Here is a 25315-nt window from a genome sequence, read left to right as displayed (position 1 = left end):
AGCAATGCCAACCTCTTTCTCAGCAGGATTTAAGAGCAGCTCAGGTAGCTATGGTTGTGCACTTGTTACTCCTGACACAAGGAGGGCAGAAAGCACATGAGGGAAGGAAGCATGGGTTTAGGCTAACTTGAGACATGTGTGAAGGCACATCTTTAGATTATAGCAGTTAGATTAATGAGTAATTAGTAATACCCTGAACAGTTAACTGTTGTGAGAAAGTTTGATTTACAGGTGCAGTGCTTGCCTGTTTGAAAATGTGTGACTATTCAGCATTGCGGGGAAGGAAGTGGTAAAGGCACAGAGCTTGCTTCCTTATGTTCTTCCATCTCCATGCTCCCTCTTGAGGAGGGAAAACGGATAGAGGGCCTGCCGGTGTCATTCATATACCTACGCATGCACTAGCACTATCAGGACAAAAAAGAAAGGTTTTGCACTGGAAAAATGATCTTACAATGTGTTGTGCCTCACACAAATCTCATCACAGGGGAATGAGGGGAAATTAGGGAACAAGGGAGACACTGTTTAGAAGCACATCAATAAACCCTAAAATCACTATGTTCTGAGACTGAAAATGAAAGCAGAACTGAAATTACTTCATTCTGGGCTGTCTGCATAACATGTTGACAACCTAATCTGAACATATGTCTAGGAATTTTGTTACTTACCAAGAATTTTGTTTTTACACCATGTAATTAATCGACTGAGATGCGGAAAAATTATTACAAGTCCAAGAAGTACGTAAGACTGTTGGAGAAGAAAATGAACAGTTTATAGTTATCAAAAATATAAATTACCTTCCAGATTTAGTATGAAACTATAACTCTCAATCTTAGAACTAATGACACTGAGAAAAAGAAATCTTGACTTTCAAAAAGAAAAAGGCTCAGTTGAAATGCTCATTCACTTCCTGAATAATGCATGTGGAACGAAATACTGCTTTTTCCTAGCTAATTTAGTACCAGTAATGAAGCAAACTAAAACAAGTAGGGAAATAATTCTGCTGACAAAAAGTGCAGGAATAACTACTTTGGAAGTTGAAGAATTGTCGCACATAATCCTTATGGTTCTTCAAATTCATGACACTCTAAGATTTTACTATTTGCGTCACAAAAACACGTTGGTGTGTCCTAAGTGGTTCACAGGTCTAAGCAAGAAGCACAGGTCTAAGCAAGTTTTGCACAGGTCTAAGCAAGAAGCAACTTGGAGAGTAATTTCACCATTGTTAATATTAAAAACAAACAACCAAACTACAGTGAACAGAGTGAGGAAGAAGAGGAAAACATATTTTCAGACAAAACTAGGCCTTTTCATGTTTGGACTTATAACTACCCCTTTCACCAAGAGCAACCTGATTTCTCACAAACTTGGGGATTATTTAAATACTGCCAATTCCTGTGGAATCTGTCTCAAAATCCATCTTTTCCTAAAGAACAAGAGCAATGGAAGTTCAGCATACATTCAAAAACTAGATTTCAGTTCTGAGTAGGGGTTCCAGAAAAGAGTTAAAGCTATATTAATAAGTGGGAACAACTCACTGACATCAACTAAAGATGGAAGAGAAAAAGACCACATAAAAGCAGTCCTTGAGAGGCAGGTGGCCTAACTGGTCTCCCTTCTCTGTTTGCTCTTACACCCTAAGTTAGTGCAGCAATTGCATTCACTTTTCTTCAGCTTGTGCAATGTGGTCTTCATTTCACATAAGCTTCCTCAACTACTTCTGGTGCACAAGATACTAACATAGAGTTTGGAAGACCTGCTAAAAACAAACAAAAAAGCAGGCACAGCAAGTAATAATTTTGCAGAATATTCTTTCTACACTATACAAACTCATGGATCAAGTTACAGTGATATATGTGATTAAATACATTCAATGCAAAAAACAACACCCTAGAATGTAGCAGACTCCGTAGAGCTTGGGAAAGCTCCATGGAGGATTGAGGCTTAACAGTAGGAACTGCTGAGGCATGATGAGACAGCAAAATAAGTTCCTGTCTCTGACCCCCCGCCCCAAAGCTTATCTCTGTAACCCCACTTTTCCCTAACCCTACTATTGGACAAGTTTGGATCCCCCTTTACCCTATACAAAGGGGCTGGTTTAGCCCATTTGACAGAAGAAGAGCTGTCCATGGGACCCTTCACAGACTCCCCAGTAAACCATCACTGTGGAACACCAGGACTTCCCCTTCTCCTCTCTTGTGTCTGCTTCAGGCCTCAGCCAAGGGCACCCTAGCAAGCAAGCAAAGAGCTGAGATCCTAAGAGAGCTGATAATCGCTAAAGAGCTGACAATCTCTGAGCTTGCTAAGGGTAGCCACGGCTGCAAGCTGCCTGGGAATTTGGGCTCTCTGTCTCCCAGAGGGACGGGGCTCCCGGACCATCTTTGCATTGCTCGATAATACGGCCAAGATCGAGGCTTTATTATACTAGAACTAGCAATGGAGAAAGTGTGCATAATTAACACAGACATTGCTATTTTCATACACAGTCCTAAAGACAGCTAATACAAACTGCTGCATCAAAGTTTTCTGTTAACCGAGAGAACTTACCAAAGGAATAAAGAAAAAAGAAAAGATGGCTGCTAAAAAGCATAAAATTGGTCCTCTCAGGATAATCTTTAAGATATGACGTTTATAGAAATTCTGATTTTCAGATTCCTGTATCTGTTGATTCAGTAAGTGTGGGTGATAGAATCCATATGCTACTATCACAGCCTGCAAGGAAAAGAGCATTACTGAACTTATTACTATTGCATATAAATATATGAAGGATTTCAAACATAAGACATAGAACTATAAATCAACACATTCCGAAACACTTGCAAGCTTATTCTTCACTCCCATATGGAAAGTTGGTCCTAGAAACTCTGAGATTTAACAAGACATTCAAAGATTTATGTGTCATGACAGACTCTCCTCTGCAGAGTCTGTCATGACCTTTGATCCTTGATGAAGGGGAACGAAGACCTCTGTAACGAGGAACTGAAAGCAACAAAGCACTGCACCAGGAGGAAGAATGCTGCTGGACTTCAGACTGAAAACTTGTGTTCCCTCACCCACTGCTGCATGGAAAACTCAACTGTTCTTTCCCCAAGGCAAAGAGTGGGAAAGGAATTCTGTGAACACTGAGATCAGCTGATTTAGTTGCATAAAACAGCTTCATGGGACAGTGAACTTTTTTTTACATATAGGTACTGTATTATCATAATGAGCATAACTTTGAAGAAGAATGCTATACAAATAACATATTTAGCAATTTATGCCACTCAGTAAGAAGCTTAATTTCAGTTCTACACAAGAAAGTCTATGTAAAAGTGAAAATACTAATGGATAGCTCCAATACCTGTATAAGGCCAATGACAACAGCACAAACGCTGAACAGGAAGATGCCAAAAGGTACCCCTGGAAAGGAGGCCATTAAGGAAAACTGGAAAAAAAATCAACAAGATCATATATTTAATTAAGAAGCAATGTAGGAATAACAGTAGAGAAATAGAAGCACTCTTCATTCAATATTAAAAACATTAATAAATCTACATAATAATTTGCATTTCATCATAATTCCACTAACTGCTATTTCTAGCCACAAATACATGCAGGCATCCCAACCAAAGGCATCTGGAGAGATGGTTTTGCTCTGGCATTGACAGTGATAAACCTTAGCCATTCTGGCACTGTGCCTCCATAATAAAGTGCCTCCAGAGTGGCTTGTACCTGAGCATAAAGCTTAACTGGTTTTAGTTGACATGATGTCATAGCTGTGAAAATTCTTGATATTAGGATACCTTTTTGAATCTTTTATTTTGTATACCTCCACGGCTCCTTGTTGTATTAATTTCTGCAGCTTCTTTAGGGGAGGATGAAAAAGGAAAAAAAAAATTTAAAAAAAGGAGAAGAAGAAAAGCAGGGTGTAGTGTTAAGGTAACATGGACAGCTTTCTAAAAATAATTCCAGCTTCAAGGCAAAATGAAAAGTATGTTCTCTTGCTGATAAAGATCGTCTTACTGACCACAGCCTTATTTTTTGCAGACTACATGTAAGACATACATATCCACATAGAAACAGGTGCCTGTCCTACTTACATATACAACTGTCAAGATGCATTTTAATCAACTGTTTTGTTCTGTTAATATAGTATTCATTTGCAAATATTCTTTTAAGGTCATATGACCAGAAATTGTGCAGATTTTAAACATAAACCCTCAGCTGCCAGAATCAACCTTGCAGAGCAAATCAGAAGTGATACCACAAACTTGGTCTAAATTACAAAAGGAAAATGTCCTGCCATATAAGGAGGAGTTTGAAACACAGTTTTATTTATCTTACCAAAATTCTTATCAGATAATCTGGACCTTCTTCAATACAGTTGCTTTCTTAAAAGAAATCATGGGAAATTTTTTACCATGAAGGTGGTAAAACATTGGCACAGTTGCCCAATCCCTGGAGATGTACAAGGTGAGGTTGGATGGGGCTTTGAGAAACTTCTTCTGGTTGAAGATGTTCCTGATCTTTGCAGGGGTTGGACATAGGATCTTTAATGGCCCCTCCCAGCCTGAACTATTCTATGATACTATGACTTCCCATAACTGTAAGTTTTGTTGCTAGAATACCCATTTTCTGCCAGGTCTAGAACATGAAGTATTTGAAAGTTATAAAATAGCTTCATGAATTTTAAAGAAGCAACAGTTAACTACAATAATGCATTCAGGGTTTATACTAAAGCAACACTTTCCTGCGTTTCTGAATACTTTGGTAAAGTCTTTCCAAATAAATGAAGAAACAAACAATGTAATTTAAACAAATTTCAGATTTTAGAAAATTACTTACTGTATATGGCAAGAAGGTTATGATCATCATACAAGCCTAAAACAGAAAAAAAGCATTTTGAAACACTATGTATTTTCTGGACACATCTTCAATGAGGGCATTGCTTGCTTTGTATTTTGCAAGGAGATCAAATGCTTGTACTGCATAATGAAAAATACCCATATTTCTGAAGTTGCTGAGTTTTGACAGCAAATGGCTACTTTTGTTCACATCTTCCATGTTCTCTATGCAAATTGTACAAGCTTATTGTAGAAAACACTACAGTTTTCTGTGTTACCAATACCCTAGGTAAAAGTTTTGCTGTGGTTTTTAAGAGATTTCTTTCTAAATGCTAAATATACCACACTTTCTAAACAGTTGTTTCTGATTTGTCAAGAACGTTAATAGCTAATCGTAAATATTTTGCATCTAAAAAAGCAAAATCAAAAAACCCAACCCAGCAAACAAAAGCATAAAGAAACACATTGCTTTGAAAGCTACATTAGGTAAGAATTGGATGCCTTAGGCTATTCTTCTAAAATAATTTCCTCTACTTTTATCTCATGGAGCTCCAACAGTGCTTTTATTAACAAAATTAGAATAACTGTGTGGTTGCATACTTTCAGAGAACAGAGTTTGAAACAACATTGCAAAATACGCAGTTCCCCCAGATGAACTTCAGACTAACCTGCAGCAGAGCTTCTTTTGGTTTACAGTAAAACATTTGCAAGTTAAAAGCAAGTTATCAATCAGTCACAGCAAAAGTAAAGATCTTTGTGTTTTTCTGGAAATATGTAAGAGTTATGCTTTTTAATGTAGAAACTTTTGGATATTCACAGACACATTAAAGTGACCTGTATCTGCTTGTTAACCATCCAGCTTGTATGACAACACTCACCAGATTTAGAAGAGCCAGGACATCATCTATATGTTCTATCACCTGAAACAACCTGTCACGGCAAGGCAGAGTAAGGTTATCATGAACATGCCAACTCACAAAATATATTTTACAGCACTACATATAAATTGTACATTTATGATAGTATGGGGGAACCCAATTTCCTTTGCCACAGAATTAATACAAGTATTCCAGGTGCCCCACCAAAACTCATGAGGCTCAAATATGAAAGTAATTTGTTAGAAAAATCTTAAAAGCGAGATAAAATGAAGTTCAATCATGGAGCAGTTATTAAGAACCTGGTTTCTATTTGAATGGCAGAGTATTTTCAAAATTTTAAGGCTTAGAATAATTTCTCCTGAAGAGACAGCACACAAAGAAAAAGCTTTCCTTGCAAGTATCCCCAGATTTTGTTAATGAAACTCCTCATTCACAAAACTATCACTTAGAATGAACAGGACCCATCACCCTCCACGAAACCCTGAGACTGTACCTCAGCATTTACTTATACAAGCAAAGAGAAGCACTGGAGTAAAGGAATGGATGTGGGATATCAGCTTCAAATACTGAATTACAGGTTGCACACCTTTATTGGAATGCAGCCAATCCACTTGCATAGCAACATTTGTAAATTTCAAAATTCAAATAAAAACTGCCCTGGTTCCAGCATGACGCCTGCGTGCCAATTTCTTTTTAACCACCAAGACATGGCAGGTGGGAGTGTCCACAGCTCTATGAAGTACAGAATCTACAACATTACAATTGACTTTGCGACAACTACTGCTGAGGACAGAGATGAGTTTTAGGCCAGCTGTACTATATCAGTTCCTTTGTTGTGGAGCATGCAAGTTACAAATTCATGGGTTTTTTTCAGCAGAATTAGAAGTCTAATTCCATCTAGCCTTCAAGGTAAGAAGAAAAGTTATTCTAAAAGATGCATAATGCTTGTTTTACTCTGTATGACTACGACAGTGATGTAAGAGTAGCTTTTCACTGCTAAGAGTAGCATTTCTTTACAATGCTTTTCTAATATTATTCAACAAAAGACAATTCAGAAGTCTGGCAGCAAGACAGAAATACATCAGAGACATGGTTACCTCCTGCACTTTCTAGCTTTTAACTTTAGATTTAAACACCATGTTCCTACCTTACATGAGCTGCCCATGCCACTGTGACTATTAAAAAGGTCATCAAGTAAACTGCAATTTTTGCTAGAAGAAGTTGCTGAACACTTTCACCTAATTTCTGAAACAGAAAGTGACACCCAAGGAAACAAAATATAAATGTTATGTTACAAAATTATTACCAACATCTGAAAAAGAGACATATAACAATGTAATGTATTTTTGGAAAATGCCTCCCAAGAATGCAGTTCCCATTCAACAAACTCATTAGTACATTGCAGAGAAAAGAGTTTATTAGGAACTTGTAAAATAGGCTGAAATGTGGCATTTGATGTATCAACACATCCCATCAATCTGTAAAAAAGGGCTTCCCAATGCTCTATTCACCTTGTTACTCATTTATGCATTCTCTCATCACTGTTACTATAATAAAGCATTTCAGAGGACTGGACACAATATGCCTCTTTTACTTTCACAGCACTGACTTCTGTAATAGAAGCATTGAAGAGGTTTCATGTGACCATTGTTAAAAAGCAGTAAGGAGAAGGTTTAACCTCAGCAAATTTTCCAAATACGACTACAGTGGCTTAAACAGACTCATATAGAATATTTGCTGCAATACAGATCTATCTGAGCTTCTTAAACTAAGATTTATGTCTATTTAAGAGTAGAAAAATAAATAGCGACAAAAGAAAAAACCTGTAAACTTTCTCAAATTATTGTTTCCTAAAATTCCTGGGTATTCTCACAATTAATTTCTTTTCTGTAGTCTTCTTTTTCCACCTTTGTTTATCCAAATTACATTTATTATGAACCTGACTTTAAAACTAGCATTCAGATTGTGCTATGTAAGCTTCTCTCAGTGATGGTTTATTACCAAGAAGACCAGATCCTTTCTGAAACATGTTTTGGCCAAACGGGCAATGCATCTCTCATAGAAAAGTAACTAATTATAATCTATGGCGAGGATGTTACGTGCTAAACGAGGATGTTACATCTACTTGCGAGGACACAAGAAACAACAAACGGCACGTGATACCTGGTCAGGATGTATTTTTGTGTGAGCCACCGGCAAAATCTGAAATAACAAAATGTTTATTAGCACATGACGTTCTTTTTCTTGTTGAGCACTTCCCTAAAACCACACAACCTTCAGGTACCACACAGCCGTTCCCTGGCCATGGCCGGCCCACCACGGCCGGCACAGCCGACGCCTCTCCGGGACGGCCCCGACACATCGCGACAGCGGGGCGGGCGCGGAGCCGGGCGGCACCGGCGGCCGCGGCCCCGCGGGGGCGCCGGGCGGGCAGGACAGGCGCCATCCGGAAAGCCGGGACCGGCCGCGGCTGCCCCAGGCTTCTCCCTCCCTGCCTCCCGCGGCCGGGCGCTCACCATCACGGTGGCGATGATGGACAGCAGCGCGTCGCTGTAGGCCAGCAGCCGGTGCGATGTCTGCGTGCTGCCGCCCGGCTCCGGCGCCGGGCCCGGGCCGCGCTCCCGCGCCGCAGCCCGCGGAGCCGACATGGCCCCGTGCGCTCGGCGGCGGCGGGGGCGGCGCTTCCCCTCGCCCTCAGAGGGGCGGGAGCCGCCCGCTGCCCCTGCGGGGCGGAGGAAGGCTGCTCTCGGAAGCGATGCGGTACATGTCCGTGAGTGGTCGAGCCGCCGGGCGCACAGCGGCTGAAGGAGCAACCCCGCCTTTAACAGGCGTTCCAGTTCACCTGTCCGTTTTCCATAACAACATCCTGCATCCAGTGACACTGACAGTGTGTTCTACACAGGACTGGTCAGGAAACATCAACAGAAGAGGCAAACATCACTCTTAGAGAAGCAATTTATATTCCTCAGACAAATTCCCTTTTTAAAATGGGAATTTCAGCAATTGAGGGAGGTGATCCTGTCCCTTTCCTCAGCCCTGGGGAGGCACATCTGGAGTGCTGTGTCCCAATCTGAGCCTCTCAGTACAAGAGAGACATGGAGATCTTGGAGCAGGTACAGTGGAGGGCAACAAAGATAATGAGGGGACTGGAACATCTTTCTCAGCAGGAAGAGCTGAAGGAGGTGGGCCTGTTCAGCCTTGAGAAGAGGCAACTGAGAGGGGAACCTCAGGACTGTCTATAAATATCTAATGGGTTGGTGCCAAGACGATGGGCATAGGCTCTTCTACATGGTGCCAAGCAATACAGCAAGCAGAAAAGCTGCACCTGAGTATGGGAAGAACTTCTTTGCTGTGTGGGTGATCACGAAGAGGAACAGTGTGCCCAGAGAGGTTATTGGGTCTCCTTCAGTGAAGATACTCAAGAACCATCTGGATGCAATCTTGTGCAATCTTGTGGAGTCTAAAATAATCCTGCTTAAGCTGGGAGGTTGGATCAAATGACCTGCCGAGATTCCTTCCAACCTTAGCCATTTTGTGATTCTGTGATCTTGTGAAATAAAGACCTGTGGAACTACAGGGCAGTCAGTCTCACCTCTGTGCCTGGTGAAATCACCATGGAAACTATAGTAAGGCGTATGGAAAATAAGGAGGTGGTTAGTGACAGCCAGTGTGGCTTCATTAAGGGCAAATCATGCCTGCCGAGTGTAGTGACCCTCTGCAATGGAGTTATAGGGGTGATCATTGAGGGGAGAGCTGACATCACCTGCATGGTCTTGTGCAAAGCATTTGCACCCAGTGGATTGGGTTGGAAGGGACATTAAAGATTGACTGTTCCAACCCTGCTGCAGTGGGCAGGGACACCTTTCACTAGACCAATTGCTCAAAGCTGCATCCAACCTGGCCTTGAACACTTCAGGCACGGGCCATCCACAGCTTCTGGGCAACCTGTTCCAGTGCCTTACCACCTTTATAGTAAAGAACTTCTTCCTAATACCTAATCTGAACCTACCCCTCCTTCAGCTTAGAGCCATTCGCTCTTGACCTGTCACTACATGGTCTTGCCCAAAGTCTCCATCTTTCTTGTAGTCTCTCTTCAGATGCTTGAAGCCTACTTTCTCTTTTCCAGGCTGAACCATCCCAATTTTCTCAGCCTTTTCCCATAGGAGAGGTGCTCCATCTCTCTAATCATCTTAGTGGCCCTTCTCTGGACTCACTCCAGCAGTTCCATGTCCTCCCTGTGCTGGGACCCCAGAGCTGGATGCAGGGTTCCAGGTGGGCTCTCAGCAGAGCAGAGCAGAGGGGCAGAATCCCCTCCCTCCCCTGCTGCCCACGCTGCTTTGGATGCAGCCCAGGACACGCTTGGCTCTCTGGGCTGGGAGTGCCCATGGCTGGGTCATGTCCAGCCTCTCATTCACCATAATTGTCCTGATCCAGGTGGAGCACCTTGCACTTGGGATTGTTAAACCTCACAAGATTCCCATGTGCCCAATTCTCCAGTGTGTCCAGGTCCCTCTGGAAGACTTCAGATGTGTCAACCACATCACTCACCTGGGTATGATCTGAAAATTTGGTGACACAGTCCCTTCATCTGTATCACTAATGAAGATATTGGACAACACTGGTCCCAGTAGGGACCCCAGAGGGACACCACTTGTCTCTAATGACCATCAGGACTCTGAGACATTGACCACTACCTTCTGCATGGTCGATGGCTCAAAGTCCTGATGGATATCTATGATAACTTCTGATTCTATATTTGGACATATTGGAAAAGAATGTATTTCTGTGTGAACCATTTGTGATCATGTATTTGTGGATAATATTGCCAGAGATAAAATTAATCACTTGAATATTCATGCTTGTATTTTTGTTAGAATTGTGTCCTTAATTATCCAGGTCCTGTCACATGTTACAGTTGTTATGACATGATGATTTACAACAACTGTTAAAACAGACCCATGAAAATGGATAAAAGGCTCTGATCACTGTCCATCATAATACAGATGAAATACAAGGTGTCTTGGAAGAAGGATGGAGAGCATCAGTGATGGGACACCCTTTTCAAATGGTCACTCACTGCTGTGGAAATTTTTAGTAGACTGTTTCACCCTGTGGTTCTTTAAATATTGACTGCTTTACTTTAATAATAGCCAGTTATGTAAAATCACGTGTAATGATCCATCAGCTGCACATAACATCTGGGTGGATGGAAATGGAAGGTGTTCAGCAGCGGGATAAGGAATTGCCCTATAGGGATACCCCAAAAAACTGATTATGTACAGGTGTGATGGAGGCACTGAGTTGAAGGTGTGACTGCAGCCATGGCACAAATAATGTAGGAATGAGACCTAAAACCATGAGATATGATGGGAGATATTCAGTGAAGGGATTATGTGGGCATGATAGGCACCTGATGGGAGTGATAGATCACCAGGCAGAGACTGGATGACTTTTGTTGCTGGATGACCATTATCACTGCAATCAGCAGTGGAAGAAGGAGTGATACTACTGGTTCTGTTCCATTTTGCTTAAACCCCACAGTTTTTCTATTTGTAATTCTTAATGTCCTTGATTTATATATTAAGTGTCTACCCTCCCCCAACATTTAAGACAAAAGCAACAGGATACTTTTGTCTCACCCCCAGTTCTCCCAAAAGTGGAAATGGGCATTTGAAATCCCCTACCATGCAGACCAGTCTATAGACTGGCTCTTCTTCCCAAGAAGAACACCTCTTTAGTAAGATATTTACCTCCAGCTGTATCAGAGCATGCATCCAGGAGAACCTGGAACACTTGCACATACCCTATACATTTATGTTTTCCAGGTCTACAGCCTTTATCCCCAGCAATCTCACAGGAATCTACAACCTGTTTGTTGTGGTCTAGAAATGGTACTCCCCAACTCTGTTCCCCCCCCCACACTCTTCCAAACCACATGCAGATTGCTTGGCTTCCCCTCCCTTTTACCCCTCCAGGAATGGAGTTGAGAATTGAAGGTACAAAAGGTGAAAATTGGGTTGAGACAAGACTAATTTGCTGGAAACAGCAATGAGATAAGGTATAATAATGAACACTCACAGCCACAATAGTAAAAACAAAACTATAAAGAAAATAGAATAATTTGCATGCAAAAATGCTCACCATGAACTGGGAGAATGAACAATGCGTGACAGGTTCCCCACACCACCATACTTTTTGTTCTTCCAAAAACAGATGCCCTTCCCCCCTGGAAGTGAGAAAGTCCCTTTTCCCCGCTGCAGGCAGTGACATAAAGTGGTAGCAAATAACCTGATTCTTGGCCATGTCCCCTCCTGCTGATTTGGGCTGGAACCAGAACACCATTGTTTCTATAAACCACACTATTTGTTCATCTGTGTTTGTGAAAGTTCTTTTTGAGCTCGACCAAACTTCCAGCATTGAATTCATGAACCACGCTATTCGTGAATCTGGCACCGCTAATGTGGCCAGGTTTCTGGTGTAACCCTTGCTATCTCTGCACCTGGGATCTCACTGAACATGACCAGACTTACAGTGCCTGGTTGTTTACAATGAGAAATGAAGCCCAGATGCACCCAGCCCCTCTGGTCTCCCAGGACCAGCTGGAATGCCAGAGGGTTTATTTTCTGCTATATTTCTATAATCTTGATGCAGCACTCAGAAAAATTTACTTTGCTTTGTATGTATTTTTTTTTCCTTTTACATTCAAGGTTGGAATTGCAGTATATCCTATTAAGGAGTATTTGTTGAATGAGAATATTTTGTAAGATACAATCACAGAATAGGTAAGGTTGGAAGGGATCACTGGAAGGTACCTAGTCTATCCTCTCTGCTCCAGCAGGGTCCCCTAGAGTACATTACTCAGCATTGTGTCCATGTGGCTTATGAATATCTCCAAAGAAAGAGACTCCACAACCTCTCTGGACAACCTGTTCCAGTGCACAGTTACTTGCACAGTAGAAAAGTTCTTGCTCATGTTCAAGTGGAACTTCCTGTGCATCAGTTTCTGCCCATTGCATCTTGTCCTATTGCTCAATACTAAGAAGATCCTGGATCCATCCTCTGATACCCTCCCTTCAAATATTTCTATGCAATGGTATGATCACATCTCAATCTTCACTTCTCCAAGCTGAACAGGCTCAACCTTTCCTTTTAAGAGAGATGCTCCAGTCTTCTTATCATCTCTGTCACCCTCCACTGGACCTGCTGCAGGAGCTCCATGTCTCTCTTGTCCTGGGGAGCCCAGAACTGGAGACAGCACTCCAGTGCCTCTGGAGGCTGAGCAGAGGGACAGGATCACCTCCCTTGACCTCCTGGCAATGCTCTCCCTAATGCACCCCAGGGTCCCACTGGCCTTCTTGGCCCCCAGGACACACTGCTGGCTCATGGACAGCTTGTTGTCCACCAGGACCCCCAGGTGCTTCTGCACAGAGCTGCTTCCCAGCAGGTCACCCCCAGCCTGTGCTGGTGCCTGGGGGTGTTCCTCCCCAGCTGCAGGATCCTAAACTTGCCTCTGTTGAATTTCAGATGTTTCTTCTCCTCCCATTCCTCCAGCCTGTCAAGCCAGGTCCTTCTGAAAGGCTACACTTCTCTGGCATGTTGGCCACTCCTCTGAACTTTGTAACATCAGTGAACTTGCTAAGGAAGCATCTGCTCTTTCATCCAATTGAACAAGTTAAGAATCACTGGGCCCAGCATAGAACCTTGGGGGACACCCCCAGTGACATGCTTCCAAACAGACCCTCTGCCACCAATTAAAAACTCTCTGGGATCTGCCATTCAGCCAGATCTCCCTCCATTTCACCATCCATCCATCCATCCATCCATCCATCCATCCATCCATCCATCCATCCATCCATCTTCCATGTCCTGAGCTTACCTCTGAGCACATCAGAGAGTATTGAAATCCTTGCTGAAGTCACTATAGAAAATATCCACTGCTCTCATCTGTCCAGGTAGTTGTCCCATTGTAGGAGGCAATCAGGTTGGTCAAGCATGATTTTCCTTTAGTAAATCTTTGCTAAATAAAAGTGAATCCTGATCATCTTCTTGTCATCCATTTGGATAGAAGTATCCTTCAGGATGAGCCATTCCATCACCTCTTCACATGGAACAATGTAAAGCACAAGTATTTTAGAATGCAGCATAACATGAATTCCTGATGGAGGAGACTGAAATCATTCATTCAAATGTTTTCCCATGCTTTGTATGAAGTATTTTATGTTAAGATGTAACTTGAGCTCACCATGTATTTATTACACAGAACTGAAATATTTCCAGGCACACAAATCTCTGTATAGCTAATATAATTTTCTACTGTATCATAATAAATTCTGAAACTAAAGAAAGGCAATGAAATAGCAAGTAGATTTCCCAGGGCATTTGTGGTAGTTATTAACACAGTTTAAACTCTTCCTCTATATTGCACTTCTCCAGAAACACTTAAGCAACCATTGTTTTCTGGAAAACTGGTGTTTTTTGGTGTTATGTGCTGAAAACTTTTGTTTCTAGGATTTAAAGGAAAAAAAAGGCAAGACAAAATCAAAAAAGGTGAAGATGATCTTTTTCCTTCAACTAAGTCCTCTACACATATCACTTTCCAGAGGGGTGCTTTTCCCTGTTAGTGACTGGCCTGTTGCAGCACACTAGCTATCACTTGCATTGCCACAGGCTGTACCTTCTCCAATCATTGCAGCTGAGATATCATTTTGCTTTATTTTTTGAGGGTTGGCTTTGTCTCATTTATTTAAGTGCTCTGCCTTCATTACTGATTTTATTACCTCATGTACCTCACTACTGGGAAGTCTCCTAAGGTGAAGTCTTGCCTCTTCCTAGCATTGAAGACTTCAGATGAACGCACATCTCTTGTGAGATGTTTGCTGGTGGCCTGGTAAGGAATGTAGTTTACTTGTGATGGACAGTTGTAAATCCTTCTGTTGTCAGCAAAGTTGCACCTGTGTTTCACTACCACTCTTGCTGCTGTTTAACATGCTTAGGTTTTGGAGCATCATTTTCAGAAGTGACAAATGATTTAGAGAAGCTGAACTCACCATGATGTATAGCAGCAGTGTAGAGCTGCTCAGAAGGACAAGGTTTTTTAAGACCAGACACAAATGTTGTTATTCCTAGGCAGCTTTTTGACACTGCTGGGTTCAGGTGCTCCAGTGTGTTGTTACCCTATGTTCTGAAACAAGCCAAAGGGAAAAAGTGCTTCCAAATGGACAGCACTTCTTTGCTTAGTTTGGATACTTGAGTCTATCTGCTTCCTACTAGTGTGTGTCCATCAAGACAAAAAGTATGAGTCTTTAAAATGAATTGTGAGAGCCTGACCATTAACAAATCAAAAATTTATTGAGCTAGGGTATAGCTTTCAATTTCAGAATTCAAGATAATGAACTTGTAATGAACCCACCGTCTTCATCCCTGTTTCTACAGAGAGTGCTATTTTGTTGCTCTACAGCTCCTGACTTAGCCACAGTATTGTGGAAGGAGAGACCAGTTCTTCCACCTGGAACTGTGTTGAACATTTGTTCTCACATAAAGAGAGATACATTTCTGCACAGCTCACTACTGCAGCTGAGTGAAAAGTATGGACATTATGCCTAGTTGAAAACATCATTTATCCTACAAATTCAAATAAAATTTGTGTTCTGTGTTAATATCTTATAATGCTATTTAGTTAGCATTTAGAATAAGGAGTAAGAATGGAGGCTCAGGGAAGTCTGCAAGAGCACTGAACTTTGGATTACCTATGTTCACATTTCTTTCATAACGATACATTTCTACACAGTTTAGGAGGTTACCCATACCAAAGTCTTAGGAAAGAAGTCTCTGTAGCAGCGCATTATAAAAGCCACCTTACGATAAGCCACCTTACAAAAAGCCACCAAACAGTCTTACCTATTGAACCTTTGGGGAACAAACAGGAGGAGCAATGACTTCAGCTGTTTGCATTAAGACATTAACCTTTCCACTTCACCTGCCTGTGTTTCTTCTGTAGTCCAGTTGCTTTGGTTCTTTCTCACTTGCAGGCCTGCTAAAGATATTGAAACATGTCAAAAAAAAGAAAAACTATTTCTTTTTACCTAAGAATCTGTTTGCTGAAGGACATTCTGGTAAGTAAAAATGCTGATTGTATCTTTGCTTTTATTGATGCTCACAGAGAAGAATGCTGTCTGATGAAAGTTCAGTGGTATCTCCCCCAATGGAGAAAAGAAAAAACAAATTATTTATTTCCAATAGACTTTGGATTAATGTCTTTGTTTGCTTGACTAGAATTGGTCTTATTTGTTTAGCATGCAATATAATCTGACATGGGTAACTGTAAACTTTTGCTCAAGAAAAGCATGGATCAGTCTACAGGTAGAAAAGGAGCTGCCATGTGTACTAGTGTTGCAATTTCATTTTATTTATTCTGTAATAAAAAAATCACTTAATGAAAAAAAAGCATTTTATGCACAAGTATATTATAGGTGATCTTTGATTCTCTGGAATGTTTGGAATATTAAGCATTAATTCACATCAGAGCTGCATTCTAGATACTGTTATAATACTGCATATGTCTATTTGTCATGTTTTTGATAACACAAGTTTACAACAAGTTTAGGACGTATAAAACCATTGTATTTTCCAGGTCTTGAACTCTTGTTGCTCACTAAATTCAGCTATTTGTCATACAGCTTTGTTTGCAATAATATTTATCTAGAAGCTGCGGTAACTGAGTCACTGGAGGAAGTTTGGGCCTCCAAGACACATGGGAATGACTCAAATTTATAGTAAAGGTAGTGCTTTCAAATTGAGCATTTTAATGTTAAGAGTAAAACTAACATAACATCTTACTTTCCATAAAAGAAAAAATGCAAAAAAAAAAAAAAAAAAAAAAAAAAAAAAAAAAAGATAATTAGTGATAAACAGAGAGTGGTATCAAACACTAAAGGTTTGTTGTGACTTTTTCTCGTGTATCCATATTCTTACTCATTAGAGGGGAATGGTACAATGTGAGACCAGCTATACTAGCTGCCCTGCCCCTAATGAACAGCCTCCCAGCTCTGAGACCTCTGCAGCACATGGCACCATATCTTGAGCTAGCCCTCGTTTGCTGTAAACCAGCGTACTGCACATTGTAATGGTGCACAAGGGCAATAAAACTTACCAGTGGTTAAAGGTTATGCCATTCCTGCTTGAGCCTTGCACCCTTTGGTGGGAATGAGTTTCTCAGTCATCAGAACTCAGCTTACCTCAGGGTATCAGCCTGGCCAGATGACGTGGCATTCCTGATTTTATGCTTGCTTGCTCAAATGACTTCTGGGTCTGAAATTATGACTACATGTTGTTTTCTGCCCTTCATCTTACATCCTTGTGTCTTCAAGCAGTGAAGCATTTTTATCAGTGAAGGTGAAATATAACTTATGGAGTTGATCAGAATTCTTAACCTTTGAGTAGCAATAAATTCCAGGAAGATAATGCTCTAGGTGGGAAATAATGCAGCACAAGGAGCTGAAGACAGGATGTACAGCTATCAAGATGGTGGGGTTTTTGTTTTGCTTATTTCCAAGCACCTAAATGGTTGGACTTACTTTGGAAATGTTTAAGAAATGCAGTTACATGCTTACCTTTAACTTTCTTGGGAAAAATACTAGAAATAAAATGTAAAAAGTACAGAAATTGCTAATTCATGTTGTGAAAATTATGTCAGTGAAGAAGCAACCTGTGCACTTCCATAAGGAAATCTCATTAAGACATTGAGACCACTGTAGCCTATGTGAATAAAAGGACCTCATTTATTTTTAACACTCAGGCTTTTCTTCTGGTTATACTTTCTATTTGAGTGTGGTGGTATGGATGGCAAAACGGTTCATCAAAACTACCTGCTAGCATTTCTGCCTTTTCCTTGCTTTTAGATTGTGATGAAAGAAAATTACCGTTCTCATACTAAACTTCTGTTTATACTTAAACCCTGCGTTGAATTACAGATCTTTTGGAATACAGAATAACTCTACTCTTGATTTATAATTTCATCCTGATGTTTGTGTGTTTCCTGGGCCAGATTACCCGTAAAAGTAAATAAGTAGTTTAAAGTGGATATTCAGTTATGCCTCTTCATTAATTTTCTCTGTAGGCCCTCAAGACATGCTATTTTCAACTGGCAATTACAAGTATAATAATATGACTGTTACAAACTATGTGGGCATCTGGCTCACTAATACAGAGATGCAGCTGTAGATCCAGCTGTGTGCCTGTGTGGCTGAACATATTTTGGATGGCTTTTTTTGTAATGATGGTGAGTGAAAATTAATTCATATACCTCATGTTTGTTTTGCAGATACGCTACCTCTCTCAACTTGTAGTTTTGAAATAATAACATGGATTGCTCATACTGGTTCAGTCATCCTAATGAGACAATCCAAATTTGTCCCCCAAATTGTTAATTAACTTTTAACAAACCAAATGCATTTGGTATACTCAGGTCTCATGTGGAAAATAGGTGATAGGTGCTAAAGACGTTGCAGGTAAAGGTAAAACGTAAAGGTAAAACCTTTTTTCTCCAGTGTTTTTTTCCCAAAACAGAAAGACCAGCACTTCAGAAATGTAACTAAAACATGGTGAGGGGGCAATGCTTGACCCTGAGAAAATGTTTGCAGAAGCTTTTCTGAACCTGAATGAGCCAGATAGCATTGCATAATTGCAGGAGCAGACTTCAATATAATGTACTCTTTGTAGGGATAGCAATTCCTCCTGTCATCCACAAAAATTGACACATGATATTTCTGAGGTCCACACTCCAGGTACAGAAGGGATAAACACCTGCAGAAGTGCAGATGTCTACAGTTATAAGATGCAGATGAAAACAGGTAATGCACACAGAAAATGCAACACAAAGTTTAAAACAAAAGAGGAGAACAATGCAAAACTGCAAAAGAAAGGTCTTAGCTTAAATACTTCTTCCAAAATTACTGCAAGAGTATTTCATTCTCTTGAAATTATCCTGATTATTTCAGATGCCTTTGCAGGTATTTTTCATTGTCCCCTCACCAAGGAGGCTGCTGGCCTGTGCAGGTGATAGTAAAATGTCAGAACTGACTTGAGGCAAGAAATGACAACAGGGTAAGATGTACCTTTCAAGGTGTAAGTTGATAAAATTGCTTCTTGGCTGATGTCCAAAAACCATAAGTCTCTAAATCACAGGAAATTACATTTTATTAAGAACTTTTTTTTGGATCACAAGAAAGAAATGTGATATCTGTCTTATTTTTATCTTCTAGATGAGCTATTTTATCAGATAAGTGATGCTGTTCTAGATGCTCATCTCAGAATTGATCCAGATGACAAGGTTGCCTGTGGTAAGTACAATACAGACAGAAAAACAGATTAATGAAGTACAACATGTAATCAATGTTGATATAATGTCTTTTGTTCCAGAATTCCTCCAATAGCTGGCTGCCAGTCAAGACTTTCACAGCTAGTAAAGAGCTCAGCTGTGGCACTCTGATTCAGAAGAGAAGGAAAAGGAGGACAAAAGCCACAAAAAATGAACAGAATAAAGGAAAGACATAGTACTCCAGTGCAAACTAAAAATTATGAAATGTAAGAAGTACACTAGGTGGTATCATGGACAAGTAGATTTGCCAGGGTGGATGTTACTCAGGAATCTAAGAAAATCAGGGAAAAAGTGAAGTGTGGAAAGATGTATGTCAAAGCACATGTCTTCACAGAGAAGTTAGGGCAATGCCCTTTGTTTACAGAAGGATAAGATCATTTGAATGTGATTCTGATCAAGGTGGCTTGCTATTTTGTGTGACTTTCCATTAGGACTATGCACAGATGTTGTCACTTGCAATAGAGGCCGTGAACATGTTGCCAAATTGGAATGAGCTTGATTGCCAGAGAAAATGAACATAGAAAGGGAATGTACCTAAAGAGCTTTCCAAATGCAGTGATTTTATTTCTTGAACAAGCCACCAAGGCCATAGTTACAGCACAGAGGACTAGCTGTATTTCATGAACACAATGATCTAATATTTTTCATCTGAAACATCTCATGTTGATGCACAGATGTGAGAAGTGAGATGTGAGGAGAGGGTTTATCATATGTGTTAGACTTGATGAAGTTTGTATTTCAGTACTTCAGGCAGTTATGCTTCTAAAACTGCTGAATAGTTGAAGATGGTAACAGAGGAATGCTGCAAAAATGTCAAGGAAAAATTTGTGTAAGACATGTGAGAAACAGGTGTGACATGATGACATAGACCTAGTAGATCATATTGTTGTACCAAGTTTTTTTGGTTTTGTCTGCTATATGTTTTTACATAAAACAGAAAGGTTTGCAGACCGGATGGACTCCTGAAACAAGCAACAAACTAAAACATTAAATGATTCTGCACAAATCTCTAATGAAGTTGCACAGCTTCTTGCTCCAAGATCTTGTCAAAGATAAAAGTTTTTGTGGTTGCCAAGGACAACTGGGTGAATTACTGTAATAAAAATATATCGAAGACTGGTAACACCATCTGTTAATAAATTATGTTCCTTTGGCTTCAGGAAAACACTGAGCTGAAATTCTTGTATTTGGAGAAACAGTCCTACATACTTGATCTGTTCTTAGACAGATCTGCTTCTGGCCAATGTGAAGATAGGATAATTGGCTATGACAGACCCTGAATGCATGCAGCTTTTAAATGTTCATATCGGCTAAAGAGAGGAGTCATTGCACAAAGACCCGTAAGTGTCCTAAGGCCTTACTTTGAGTTTCCCCTGTGATTAATCCTTTGTTCACAGAATAATCTTCAGGATCTCTCTGTAAAATAGCATACATTAAATTCTGAGATTTTACTGACATATTTTTCTTTTGTGTGTGGCAAAAACTGGAATGATTTTGCTCTGTGGAGGGATCACATCCCAGGCTATAGTAAATTATCAACAAATTGTAAGAAGGACCCTTAAGAGGACAGCATATCATGACTCTTCCAAAGGTGAGTGAGATGCATGGTGCTGATAATACCAATTGTGGATTAAAATGATGGATGGGCCATTCACTTAAGAATTGAACTTAATGATCCTTGCAGGTCACTTCCAACTCAGAATATTCTGTGATTCTCTGTGATTCCCCAATGAGATCCTACATGTGTTCATTCATAGGTCTGTTCTGTATGTGGCCAAAGTAATGTTTTTATGGTCTTCTGAAGAATAAAATGAAATGTGTATTCAGGCCTGGGAGAAGACTCACAACTGTTGTTGATATGTATTTCTCACTGATGATATTGATGGAGCTATTTTAAGGTGGCATGTTTGTAGAAGACTTATTCTTGAAAGTGTCAGGTATCTCTTGCATTTCTGATGCAGAGAGCTAGTATTTGGCCAAATGTCAGAAGGTGGTTACATCTGTAGCTTTGTACAATGAAAGCTTTAACACTGACGTTCCTTGTCCTTGGGGTGGGCAAGCCTGTGACACTGGAAGCTCACACCAAAGGAATTCTCCATGTATTCTTTATATGCATCCTGAAGGAGTTCCCTTCCAGCAGCAGAACTACTTACATCACTACTCCCCTTCAGTCTTCCTTTTTCATGTATGATGTGTACTTTTTCCTCTAATTCAATTGAATTCTACAACATAGTACAAGAAAAACTGAATACCAGTTTCTGGTAACATTTTCCAAACTCCTCTCCCAGGTTTAGTAACCAAACAGTTTGAACCCTAGTCAAAATAAGCAATGTCATAACAAACAATAGCATAATAAGCATAACAAGCTTTGGCAGGTATCTTGTGGAATTACCTGTATCCTATCAGTTTCAAAAATTCAAGTTTCGCTTAATAGCACTAACCTGCCCACACCCTGAAACTGTTAAATAAATGTGCTGATTGCTTCTGTTAGCAATAAAAATGTAGTATAGGAAACTTACATGCATAGAATTTTAAAAGTTTTAGCCAAGATAACTAGATAATCCTTAAAAACTTCTCTAGCAATTTGGGAACTCTCAGGAATATAAGAGCTAACTTTACAGTAAGACTGGACTATAACACTTGCACAGTTTTAGTAACCCTAGAACAACAGTATAAAGAAATCAAGAAGGCTGTCTCCCATGGCAAGACTAATGGTGACATTTGGAGCAGGGCACCAGGTAATTCCAGGTACTTACATCTAGTTTAAGTACAAGCAGTTAAAATTACAATGGACGGGAGCCTTTCTTTAAAAACTACTGTGCAAATTGCAAGGATCAGCAGTTGAGCACTGTGCACTCTCTTAATCACCAGAAGTGTGAACACAGCCTTCACCAGTTTCAAGGAAAGTGACTTTCCCCATATTCAGTGGCCTTAACAGGATAGAGCTACAATTAAGATCAGTCAGTCAGTTCCTGATCTTTCAAGTCCTTTAGGCTGTCAAAAATTTCTGTGTCATTTGTGGGGATAAGACAGAGCAGTCTTGATGCGCTTTATGTTAATGAAGCCTTTGCAATGGGATCTTGCAGATGTGTAAGGCAGAGCCATTCTGGGGAACTAGCCCCTGTTGTAGCTGTAATTTTTGCACATAAATGTAATTTTGGGCTGGTTGAATGTGAAAGGTATTAACTCTGGATATTACTGCTGTCTCTTGCTAAGCTTGGGTGATTCGGAAGTACTGTGAGACAAAGACAGGTGCAGAATGGAAAGAGAACATGGAAATGGGTGGCTTATTTCCCCATTTTTCCATGCAGTTCCCCAGTTTTTAATGCAGGGTTTGATGTTAGGCTATGCCACTGATGAAACTGAGGTAATGTATGTCTTTAGCAGTCTCCGGGCACACAAACTGATTGCAAGCATAAGGGCTCTGGAATGGAATGGAACACGGCCCTGGGTCAGACCTGATGGGAAAACACAGGTTTATACCGTATGCATATTACAACTCACTTTGTAAAGGTGAGAAGGAGCAGAAATCATTTACCCTGTCTGCTACTATATTAGAATTTACGTTTGTCAAAAATGGTGTGGTCATTCTTGTGTTCCAAGGTGATGTGAGTTTCGTAAGGTATGTTTGGATATAGGAGATATGTTTGTTTACTCTATCACTGTCTGAGCAGGTCTCTTCAAAACAATACTTCTATTTTTCTTGTCTTCCCCTGGAGATAAGGAACATTAACAAACATTACCAACAATCAGGTTTGGGTTTTTTTCTGAATAATTACCAGCTGCTGACAGCTGTGTTGCTGCACTCAATGGATTAGTCACTGAGCCTACTGTAAGAGTGATGTACTTCGGCTTTCAAAGACAGTAAGTTCTCTGTTTTCTGGGCTGTGAAACCTGCAGGACAGGAAAGGCAAAGCATTCATGTGCTGTTTCCAGAACAGCAAAGTGTTCTACTCTTAATTTCTGTAATTTAGTGTGGATTAAGTGTGGATTAAGTTCACCAAGTGCACTTAATGTATTGGTGCTCTTGTTGCAATACCACATGGATTGTGACCCTGCCTCTTGTTAGGATTGTACAGAACAAGTCAACAGGCTGATATATGATATATCTATTCAAGCATGTTTAAAAAACAGGAAAACAGAGAGACCACTTTAGTTTGTAAGAAAACGGGTACTAAGGATGGAACAATGCCGATTTATACTTGCATGTGCATAAGCCATGTAGAAGAAAGCAAAAGGTACAGCCTATCATATGATCTACAGTTGTTCATTTTAGCAGGGCTCTCCAAAACTTATTGCTAATTCACATTTTGAAATTATGTTAACATAGCAAAACAGATTGATTAGCCTCAGCTGCTAAAATCAAAGGATTTTGTAGCTTTGGTGTCGTTATTTTACTTCTCTGTGGCATTGCATGCAATACCCTGTAGTTAACCCTTTTGGTAGTGTTTTTACCTTCCCACAGTGAGTTTAAGCATTGACAACAATCCATAATTTTTCATCCCATTTCCTTTCATCTGTTTACATTTAGCTGCAGAAAATAACTGTGAGGTTCACCTTGCAGAAAGGTGCTTTTGGCCCTGAGTGATCATTTTGGCCCTGAGTGTTCATTGTCCTTTTTTTTTTTCCTCACTAGTCCTTCCAAGTGAAAAGTTTGTAGAAGGTGGTCCTAAGGTATGGTACTTTGATAAACAACAGCCTATGCAGACTTGGACTCCACACATGCTTGTAAATGTTCTCTTGAAATGTATGACATTTAACCAAAAAGTCTTTGCATTTTTAAGGAAGCTTCAGTTATACCTGCTTGGAGAGCCACATGTACACATTCCTGGGTCTTTGTTTTTCTTCTGGAAAGTATTTTAAATAAGGGAAACCCAATTGTTAAGTTAAGTGCTAAAGTGGCTGTCTGGCAGTGTCTCTTCACTTCCACAATAAAAATCAAAACCAGAAATAACAATTAATCTGATATCTACACTGAAATTACTCACAAAGCTGAATGAATTTGAATGAATTGATACTTAACATAATAAGTATCAATAGTCATTAGAATTTAACAACTGTTCTGCTTTCCAGGTGTTGGCATTAGATAAGAAAGCCATTGCTATGAAATTGTAAAAAGTTACATTACACAAAACTGTTTGTGTAAAGAGTTCAAAGGGATTAAAACTATGAGGTGTGCTTTTAATCACACTGAAATAATGAAGGGATACCACATTAATTGAGAAATAAATGTTGGCTTTGCTCCCATGTTGCTTACTTGGAGATTTTAAAATAATGGATTAATGACATTTATCCTCTTTCAGGATGGAATTTCTCAGCATTCTGGAGTTCATTTATCAGCATGCAGTTGTCAGCTTTACTAATCTGACAGAGAGGCAGTATATTTCACTTGGTAGAGCAAGCTAGATCAACTCATAAAGTAGTAGGAGGCAGACAAAACCTATGTAAGAATTTGGGACCATTATCAGGGGCACAGGAAGGAAGAAAGAAGGAAAAAGTGTAGTATCACTTGTGTCACCACTGAACCATTAATATGAACTGAGCGAGAATTTCTCAGTACTCTTATGCTGAAAACATTGAGCTGCAGTTTCACTAAGCCCCTGCTTCCCATTTAGTATGTGTATCTAGGTGAAGCTTGTTCACCTTCTAGATTGTATGTGATCTGGTTTTGTCTCTCTAAGTTCTTGGCCTTCATCAAAGTGTTGCTGAGTGAAGACTTTGACCAATAACCCAGAGAGAGCACTTCATCATTGCTGATTTGAAGGGAGCATTTTTTTTTTGTCATTCTTACAGTTGTGCTGCATTGTTAAAGGTTTTCAAAAGTGACTGCGGCACAGATGGCTTAGTACATTTCTGAAGAGTACTCCAGCCACCTAGTGAACTCTTCCATTAAGCATGGGAATGTGAACATTGTGAACAGAGTCATATACATGACAAATAGAAAAGAAAGCTGTTATTGAGATTGAGATTGAGATGAAGTCACCTTCATCATAAATCTCAATAACCTAGTATGGGATTAGATGAGCTGTTTGTCTTGTGAATAAATTTAGTTATTTGTCCATCAGGCTGATGCTGGACTGACTGACCAGAAACTCATTCTTGATAGGTATGGAGGCTGGGAGTCCATGGTGGAGGTGCATTCTCTGGAAAAGATCCCTTCCAAGTTGATAGTTCTGCAGCATATGCAGCCTGCTGGATTGCAAAATCTCTGGAGAAAGCTGGTCTCTGTCGAAGAGTATTAA

The 25315-nt window shown here is 40.1% G+C and overlaps 1 protein-coding gene and 1 pseudogene across 1 annotated transcript in view; one reads left to right on the top strand and one right to left on the bottom strand.

Moving 5' to 3' along the window:
* Positions 1-8605, bottom strand: part of TMEM175 (transmembrane protein 175) — a 12395-nt gene extending 3790 nt beyond the window's left edge. Inside the window, exons 1-8 of the mRNA XM_071424639.1 lie at positions 8215-8605; positions 7862-7900; positions 6846-6943; positions 5699-5750; positions 4822-4857; positions 3338-3421; positions 2545-2709; positions 666-744 (exon numbers count right to left, since the gene is read on the bottom strand). Coding sequence (XP_071280740.1) covers positions 666-744; positions 2545-2709; positions 3338-3421; positions 4822-4857; positions 5699-5750; positions 6846-6943; positions 7862-7900; positions 8215-8346 — 685 coding nt within the window. The 5' untranslated portion in view covers positions 8347-8605. The remainder of the gene's footprint in view (positions 1-665; positions 745-2544; positions 2710-3337; positions 3422-4821; positions 4858-5698; positions 5751-6845; positions 6944-7861; positions 7901-8214) is intronic.
* LOC139589440 (S-adenosylmethionine synthase-like) lies at positions 8345-25315 on the top strand (annotated as a pseudogene).

The sequence above is a fragment of the Agelaius tricolor genome, unplaced genomic scaffold (assembly GCF_023055355.1).
Source record: "Agelaius tricolor isolate 1412-34295 unplaced genomic scaffold, bAgeTri1.0.p SCAF_4, whole genome shotgun sequence".
Classification (NCBI taxonomy): Eukaryota; Metazoa; Chordata; class Aves; order Passeriformes; family Icteridae; genus Agelaius; species Agelaius tricolor.
The sequence above is the reverse complement of the archived record's forward strand: the minus strand, read 5'-3'. Positions and strand labels throughout refer to the sequence as shown.